We start from the raw sequence: 10077 nt of genomic DNA, 5'->3' as shown, positions 1-10077 counted from the left end.
AAACTTTTGCAAGCTCAAGAAATTTCTAAGGGTAAGCGTTCAATCCTTACTTTTTTTCTTATGGGGTCCACTTGAGCGTTGGTTCTGCCTCCTTTCGATCATGCTTTAAAATGATCTATTAAAGTCCGCTTTATGGTCCCACTAACATAAAGCAGAGAGTGCTTCACATAGAGCAGAGATTCCTTCGCTACAGACGATGACAGGAGTCAATCCGCGTCCGCTTTATGGTCCCACTAACAAAAAGCAGAGAGTGGTTCACATAGAGCAGAGATTCCTTAACATGGAAGGGTTTGGGTCCGACCCCGGATAGACCTGTCAAAGTCCGAATAAATCTGTATGGGCCCACAATGATTCATCTGTTTATCTACGCGGCCCATCCCTTTTTTGCAGATCGTGCTAAGGCATGGACTAAAAAATGGGCAAATCCAACGCTCTAATGAACCATCCCAGAGATTACTCCTGCATTTAATGTTTTGTGCATTAATTGCAACCAACCTTACTATTTGTTGCGGCTCATTTGAGTATTTTATCTACCTCATTTTTGGATCCATATCTTATCATGATCTGAAAACAGTGATAGACGGCGTGGATAAACAAATACATCACGGTGGCCCCACACAGATATGGTAGGACCTTGCTAGGTTCGAGGCGGTCGGACGCAATCTACTTCTGCTCAACATAAAGCAAGTGTACCGTCCCTCTGACGTAAAAGCACAGAAAACTCAATGATACTGGTCGAGAATGATGGATGATACTCAGGCACTTAAAAACTGCGTGCCTGGTTTAGACGTGTCAAGAACCCAGAGTTACCCTTATATGATTATCTGATTATTGGATCTGTGGTATTTTATTAGAGGGTTAAAAATGTACAATACCCAACTGCCTCCTTCAACTAACAACCGTCCATGAATCATAGGTTATTATTACTCAACCAATTTGATTTTGGGACAGTGACTAATAGGGGTGCACATCGAACCGGTAGAACCGTGGAACCGGACCGGAACCGACCAAACAGTCCAGTTTAGTCCGGTTCTAGAGTGCACCGGTTCTGGTTCCAGTTCCAAAAATTAAAGAACCGTTTAATTCGGTTTGGTTTATGTTCAAGGGTACGTAGAACCGAACCGAACCGTGAATCCGATCCATGGAACTGAACTTGGAACCGAACCGTGGAACCGAACCCGGAACCGCGAGTTTACAATATATTTTAGTTGTATATTTGACCCATGATTTATGATTTACAATGCACCCTTTGCTTATTTTCATAAATGTATTTTTTTCACACCAAATACAATATGTAAACCATTCATTAAGTGGATCACAACACGAATGGACATGGTCCAAATTATAAAATAGAACATACATTTGGGCCGGATTATAAAAATCCTAGAACCGTGGAACAGAACCAGTTTTCACGGTCCAGTTCCGGTTCGGTTCTAGGGTGCTAACAGTCCAGTTCCGTTCCGAAAATTCTGGAACTGTAAGGAACGGTTCGGTTCTAGTTTCACCCCAGAATCGGACCGAACCGAACCGTGTGCACCCCTGGTGACTAATCTTCAGTGAGTTCCACAATTTAGTCAGTTGGTTTATATAACATATGACAAGGATGCAATATCTAAGTGCTTGTGTATCAAGCACCATATTTTAGCAGAGTATCTAATAACATAAAATAACTTGCCTAGGGAAAGGGAAAAAGAATAATGCATCCTGGCTCCCAGAAGATAACTCCCTTGCGAAAATGGTGGCCGATTTCCTGTGAAGGCCTTTGCCAGGAAGTTTCTGAGCTGGGATACTAGGTGGAGCCTGTACACGATAAATTCACTCCGTTCATCGGTTTTGAGAGCTAATTTTAGGACATGTGGAAAAAAGTGAGGTAGATCCAAAACTTTAGAGGGCCATATGAGAGGAAAAAGTGGAGATTCAATGACCACAGTTGAAACATTCATATGCCCATAAAAGGTTTGTATCAATATAATATTTCAGTGTTTTAACTTCATCCTCATGGGAATGACCTTCTAAACAGTTTTGATGGCATATAAATATTAAGCTGAAGCCTAGGAAGGTTTCAACTGTGGGCATTTCTTTCTACATTTATCCCTCTCATGTGGCCCACTTAAGATTTTGATCAACTCATTTTTTTTTGCCACATGACTTAAAATGAGCTCTCAAAACCGATGAATTGAGTGGATTTCTTAAAAACATCATGCTGGCCCCACCTAGCTTCCCAACGCAGATACTTAACCCCAAAGGCTTTCACAGGAAATCGGCGTCCCACCAAAAGAGAGAATAATGCATGGTGCGCCCCAGCCTCACCAACCATGGTGTGGCCCTGACCATAGGGCCCACCTTGATCTATGTATTGTATATCCATGCCATCCATCCGTTTTTCAGCTCATTTTATCGTGTGCTACCCAAATAAAGAAGATCAAATCTCAAGTATACAACACCGTAGGAAAAAGTGGTGATTGACCATTGAAAACTTTTTGTATGCCATTAAAGTTTTGGATCAGGGTGATATTTTTTTTTCCCTTGAATCTATCAACAGGTTGGATGGAAAATTAAAATTATGAAAACATTATGGTGGCCCTAGAAAGTTTTTAATGGTGGACGTTCAATCACCATGTTTTACTATGGAATCGTGCACTTGAGATTACTTCATTTTTGGGATAATGTGATAAAACGAGCTGGAAAAACCAACGAACAACATAGATATAAAATACATATATCAGGGTGACATGAAGGTCGGCCCTACGGTCAGGGCCGCACCCTGTTGGGATGAGGCCGTAGCCGAACCTAGTCGGCCCGTTGTTCTCAGTAGGACGCGGATCTTTCGCAGGGAGTTTATGCCCTAAGTGGGTCCCACCTTCGTGAGAAATCTACCCTGTATATCCATTTTGTGAGATTATTTTAGGGCATGGGTAAAAAAATGAGAAGGATCCAAGACTCAAGTAGGCTGGACTAAAGGAAAAGTTGGCTAGAGAAATTCCTACCATTGAAACCTCCTTGAGGTCGACAGCGATGTTTACATGCCATCCATACCATTCACAACATGTTCCTATTGGGATGAACTGGATGTTTACATGCCATCCATACCATTCATAACATGTTCCTATTGGGATGAACTGAAAACACAAATATTATCCTGATTCAAAACTTCTGTGGCCATATGAATATTTTAACTGTTTACGTTCAATTCTCACATTTTCAGCCCGCTTGAGTATTAGATCCAGCTCAGTTTTGTATATACATGCCCTAAAATGAGCTAACCAAACGGTTGGACGGGGTGGATTTCTCACAAACATTAGGGTGGCCCCACCTAGGTTTCCGGCACAAGAACTTCTTACTAAAGGCTTTTGCAGGAAATCCGTCCAGTGCTCATGGTCGTCTATCCGGACCATCCAAATGGTGAAAAAACTTAGTGACGAAGCAACCGTAACTATCCAATTGATGTTAATCAAATAAATGGTTAAAAGTAAAACGGTGAGCGGTCCAAATTTCAAGCGAAATATTCCATAGTTACTATCGTTTGCTCGGTTTTTTTTTTTTTTTTTTAAATGCTCTATCCACCTATTGTTTACCTCCATTTACTTCCTCTATTTACCCCCATCCAAACGGCCTTATAAATACTACCAGATATCCAACCTTTCATGCACCCTACCTTCCCCCACCGTCTCTCTCTCTCTCTCTCTCTCTCTCTCTCTCTCTCTCTCTCTCTCTCTCTCTCTCAAGATGGCTAGATTTGGTCTAGAAAGCCCTGAAACAGATCACCACGAGAAACCAGTACTTCCCACTCTGGCATCTTCCTATAATCATCGCATCCGCCCCCTACTTGATGCTGTTGATCGTCTCCGACACTTGAAGGTGATGGAAGAAGGCATTGAACTTCCAACTATAGTCGTAGTTGGAGACCAATCAAGTGGCAAATCAAGTGTACTCGAGTCACTTGCTGGTATCAGCCTTCCCCGTGGCCAAGGCATTTGTACTCGTGTCCCACTCATCATGCGGTTGCAAAACGTCCCCACCGACGAACCACAAATGCACCTGGAGTATCAAGGAAAGACAGTCCCGACATCAGAAAATCAAATCTCAGATTCCATCAGCATGGCCACTGATGAGATTGCAGGCAATGGGAAGGGCATCTCCAACACTCCTCTCACCCTTGTAGTGAAGAAGAAAGGCGTTCCTGATCTTACCATGGTCGATCTTCCTGGAATAACACGTGTTCCAGTCCATGGCCAGCCTGAGGATATCTATGAGCAGATATCCAATATCATCATGGAATACATCAAACCAAAGGAGAGCATTATTCTCAATGTTTTATCAGCAACTGTTGATTTTCCAACATGCGAATCAATTCGTATGTCTCAACGTGTTGATAAGACTGGGGAACGAACATTGGCTGTCGTTACAAAAGCTGATAAGGCTCCTGAAGGTTTGCTAGAGAAGGTAACTGCTGATGATGTGAACATTGGCCTTGGTTATGTTTGCGTGAGGAATCGAATTGGAGATGAAACTTATGAAGAAGCAAGGATCGAGGAGGCAACATTATTCAAATCTCATCCTCTTCTCTCCAAGATTGATAAATCGATTGTTGGCATACCAGTTCTAGCTCAGAAGCTGGTGCAGATTCAAGCAAATAGCCTATCCCAATGCTTGCCAGACATCGTTAAGAAAATCAATGACAAGCTCAACAAGAATGTCACTGATTTGAATAACATGCCGCAGAATCTTACAAATGTTGCTGATGCAACGCAAGCTTTCATGCGCATTGTCGGTGCTGCGAAAGAATCGCTTAAGAAGGTGCTTTTACGTGGTGAATTTGAAGATTTCCCAGATGATGCGAAAATGCATTGCACTGCTCGGATGGCGGAAATGCTGGATGGGTTCTATAAAGACTTACAATCTAAGTCTTCTGATAATGATTCGACATCATCCTGTGCTTTCTTAATGGTGGAAATTGGGGTTTTGGAGGAGTCGAAATGGATTGGGCTTCCTAATTTCCTTCAGCGGACGGCTTTTGTCGCATTATTGCAACGGAAGGTGAATCGAATTGCGCTCGCTCCATTGGATTTTATTCAAAGTGTTTTAACCTACATCGAGGAAGTTGTTATTCGCATCGTTTCAGAGCACTCCGAGGAGTACCTGCAGCTGCAGGCAATGACCAAAAGGGCAGTCCATAATCTAATTGACAAGATGAGGGATAGGTCAGTTAAGCATGTTAAGGAGATTATTGAAATGGAGAAGATTGCTGATTACACCTCGAACTCTGATTATGTGAAGACATGGAGCAGTTTAATGGAGAATCGAAAGACATTTATTGAGGTAATACTGGACCCTTATATGGGGACAAAAATCATGTTGCAGGGCTTCGGTGAAGTTGAGGTTGGCCATTTGAGGCAACACTCACTGTCGATGCTTGAGCAAGCATTCGACATGAAAATGAGATTGACTGCATATTGGAGGATTGTATTGCTGAGGTTGGTTGACAGTTTGGCTCTTCATCTTCTCTTTAGTGTTAAGAAATTGGTTGAAAGGGAAATGGAAGAGGAGATTGTTAATGAATTGATGGGGTCACACACTGGTGGGATCGAAAGAATGTTGGAAGAATCGCCTTCTACTACTCAGAAACGTGAGCGGCTGAACAAGAGCATTAAGTTGCTTAGGGATTCAAAGGATGTTGTTGCCAAGATAATGGACCGCATTTCTGCCGGTCACGTCTCAGACTAGGGTTTCATTTTGCTAGTTTTGATTTGCTTCTTTGTTATGGTTTTATCCTTCTTGTTTTGTTTTGCTCCTTTCCATGGCATGCTGGCCATGTGAACTTCGTTTATTATAGCATGTAATGGCTTTTGGTTTTAGTAATATGAAGTTAGTATGTTTCTTACACTACCTGTGTTGGATTCTCTTTTACCTCATTAACTATTAATCGTTAGGATTATATTGAATGCATTATAAAGAATAAGAAAGATGATCATCTACCCCACTTTAGTAAACCCTCAGAACGTGGGTTTTTTTGTTTTTTTTTTTTTTTGTGGGAAATTGACCGTACTCGCCTCAAAGTTTGGGCAAATTACCTAGAAAGCTACAACACTCCATATATTCTTAGAAGGGCCTTCTAACAGCTTTTGGAGATTCTTTCAGACGAAAATGCCCCTGACCTTGGTTCAGGGACTGTACGGTCCTGGAGTGAAGTAGAAGTCACTTGTTGTTGCAACCCTCGAGAAACGGACGGATCGGTTACTACCCAGGATACCAGTCAATGGCTGGTGCTCGACGCTTTGTGGGCCCCACCACCACGTATGTGTTTCATCCATGCCATCCATATTTTTCTCCGGATCATTTTATGGTAGGAGTCCAAAATCGAGCGATAATCCAATCACAGTGGGCCTTTGTAGGATTTTAATGGTGGATATCCAATCATTATAATTTTCCTACAGTGTAGTCCACCTGAGATTTATATCACTCTCGTTTGCTGGGTCAAGCCATAAAATGATATTTAAAAGTGGATGAATGGCATGGACGAAGCACATACATCATGGTGGGGCCCATAGAGCACCGATCACCAGCACCACGAGCTTCGGAAGGGGCAAATGTCGCATTTATTTACCTTTGAAAGACCCTCTTCTTCTTCTTCTTCTTTTGTTTTCCTAGAGAAGCGAAGATCCAGGGACCAACAGCTATAGAGCGATGTGGTTACAATGGTACTTTGGTGATACTTCCACAAGCCAATTCACATTCATGCATTTCTTTGCTCTTTCATTCAAAATAATGGAGGAGATATTCAAAGAAACCATAGAGCCCCTATCACATTCTTCCATTATTCGTGATCCATTCTCTTTCCTTAGTAATGTTGTTTCTCCTTGTCATTTCTCTCGTCTTAAAGCCTCTTCCACTACGAGGTTAGTATTTTATTTTGTTTTAACTGTAGGCATTTGCCAAGGTAAAGGAAGAACAAATTCAAAAAGTCGAGGGTTCTAGTTGTCACGTGAAATGGAGTGTAACGTAGGGCACACAGTGATCGAACCTCCACCATTGGATGGTAGACAACCATGGCATCACGTTTGTGATGGTATTTGGATCGTGGCTGCCGCTTGTCACGACCATGGATCGTCATGTTACATGGATCGTCATCCTTGCTGACATGCGTCATGGATATCACCTGTTATGGGTTGTTCTTGTCAGGGAATATGGCACTAGATACAACTACGGCCCAGTGTGCTTCATTACCACGACCCCAACATGTATGACAACCACGATTCCTATAACATTTGAACCACCCCCCACTTTCCATTACAACTAGGACCATCTGCGCTTTATAACCACGATCCTTTGTACTAGCCTTGATTCATGGTTCTACCTCTCAAGTATTCAGAATGCAGAAGAAGTTACATATTTACATATGATGGTGGAGACTCAGAGGGATTTGTTGTGAGTGATGATATCACTTATCGACAGTTGCTAAATAAAATGCAGAAGATTATGAAGACTGTGTCGGATGAATTCTATTTGATAATTAAAGTTGTGTATGATGATGCAAGTCAGAAGTGTGAAAGACACAATGTATCTTGATTTCAGTGGATGAGTTATAAGTGAGCGCACAAGGAATAACCAATGTAGTGAAGCTAAGAGAAATGAAGTGTACGAGCGGTCAGTTTACACAGTGTTTGACAAGACATAACGGGACATTTCAAATGAAGTGAAGGTTTTATATGAGAATATGAAGCCTCCAAAAACTAGAAGATTCGATGGGACACCCAAAATGGTTCGAATTACATCCCAGCGAGAAGATAGGCCAACACCCAGATACTCGAGATGCAAACAAATAGGTTACAATCGGCGTCGATGCACTTTCGTCCCTGCTGGCTGAGGATGAGGTCGAGGTTGATGATGACTTAATTTTTTTATTACTTATGATAATGTAATGTGAACTGTAAATATATTTATTGATTCATTAACTTTGGTGCATGTTAACCACCATCCAATGTGGATGCTAATCACAATCCATTGTGTGTTTGAACCATGACCCATATAGGAAAACGTGAACTTAACAATGGGTCGTGGTTGTCATGACAAATGGATTGTGATTGTCATTTTATATGGTTATGTTTCTCATAAGGACGTTGTTGTCAACAACGGATCAACAAGGATGACAACTACGATCCATTACAACAGTCAATCACGACCTATTGAACATTATAGCCACGACCCATATCAACTACGACCAATGATTCACATATACCACGACCCATATAACACAATAATAATGACCCACATATTATTCCAGTCAAGGTCCATGTATCATGACAACCACGACCTATACAACCTCACAACCATGACCTATATACAATGTGGGGACCTATGTATCATGTCAACTACGACCCGATGTGAATGATAATCAAGAGCATTTATGCATATGAACCACGAACCCAAAGATAGGAATAGTATACATAACATAGGTCGTGGTTTTCGTGATCTATGGATCATGGTTGTCATGTTAATCGGTCGTGCTTTACTTAGTGTCATGCTTGTTAAGAACGATCCGGTATGGATGATAACCACAATCCATTACAAATATGACAACCATGACACATGTAAATGGTCAACACGACAATCATGACCCATATAACACTACAACCACGAACTCATATCAAATGACAACTTCGATTAATGCTTCATATCAACCACGGACCATATAACACGACAACCACGACCCATAAATCATGACATTTAGGATCCATATTTCCTGACAATCACGACCTATACAACATTACAACCACGATCTATACACAATGACAATCACGACCCACGTATCGTGTCTCAAGCGCGATCACAGGGCTTCTCTCTGTTTGAGCCGACCATATAATTTGATGAGCACCTACTCGGAGTTGGCGGACCAGGTGTGTAATGGCTTCTTCTAGGTTCTAGGCTAATGTGAAATGGTCTGTTCTGGCTTTCGGGCAAATGAACTTGATATTTTGTAACATGACAATAGCGATTCACATAAAATGACAACCACGATCCATAAAGCATGAAAACCATGACCCATATCAATTGATACCATGACCCATGATATGTTGACAACCACGATCCATATATCATAACAACCACAATCCATTTTACATTAAAACCACAATTTTTTAAAAAAAAGTCAACAACGATCCTTTGCCTGGGTCATGTATTGACAACGTGAAGGATCTTGGTTGTCATCTACGAAGGGTTGTGTTTGTCATTGTGCAAGGTAGAGATGACTTTGATTAAGTTGTGATAAGGAAAGCCCTCACCATATCCAGTTTGAAGACTAAGTCTTTGGCCCACAACTCTGTATCGTGGTTATTATTTTATATGGGTCGTGGTGTTAATGTTCGATGGGTCGTAGTTGACATGACGATATATATCGTGGTTTTCATTGTATATGGATCGCTGCAGTTATAAATCGCTGTATTCGAATTTTACAGACTAGTATGCCCTCGAGACGTAAAAAGAGGTAAAATAATGAAAGGTGAGGTCGGCGCCGTATTTGTGTTGTGCTGTTATGTCTCATAAGATTTTGGTTATCTCTCTGTTGTGGGACAGATCTTATATATATTTTCAATCTACATCAATTGTTAGTTGTTAGAGTATGTACTAATCGTTATTCAAAAATATGAACTTTACTTATAGGCGTAGTTGATCACACTAAAATAAATGGTTATAAGGTGTTGAGAACTACGTGGGACAAACATCCACCCGATAAAACTTATTTTTCTGATATGCCTTTATACACGTACATTACATACGATGGTCAGTTTAGATAACATTTATATATCACTGTCGACCCTATATATCTTAGTTTGTACCGAATTAATATGTCCCGTGTACATACATTAAAGATGGCGTGCTAAAGGCGGGAAGTTTACTTACGGCTCCAAACACAAAAGATCAATCGTCGATCATCTGGTTCATGTCCATTGGCCCATCATAAATCAAATCTAATCCATTGGAATTGTTCATGGATGATGGATTCCTTCGAAAAAAATTTAGTGGCACGTATCAAGCCATCAATGGCCCACGTTGCGGAAAGATGACAATTTATGGGCTTTT

General features: G+C 41.2%; 1 protein-coding gene across 1 annotated transcript; it reads left to right on the top strand.

Moving 5' to 3' along the window:
• Positions 1-3661: 3661 nt before the first annotated feature.
• On the top strand, positions 3662-5881 carry LOC131227658 (dynamin-related protein 4C-like). Its single transcript, XM_058223456.1, has one exon. The coding sequence runs from the start codon at positions 3727-3729 to the stop codon at positions 5722-5724; it is 1998 nt and encodes a 665-aa protein (XP_058079439.1). The 5' UTR covers positions 3662-3726; the 3' UTR covers positions 5725-5881.
• Positions 5882-10077: the final 4196 nt, after the last annotated feature.

The sequence above is a fragment of the Magnolia sinica genome, chromosome 15 (assembly GCF_029962835.1).
Source record: "Magnolia sinica isolate HGM2019 chromosome 15, MsV1, whole genome shotgun sequence".
Lineage (NCBI taxonomy): Eukaryota > Viridiplantae > Streptophyta > Magnoliopsida > Magnoliales > Magnoliaceae > Magnolia > Magnolia sinica.
Note: the sequence above shows the minus strand (reverse complement) of the source record. Positions and strands in the feature narration are given on the sequence as shown.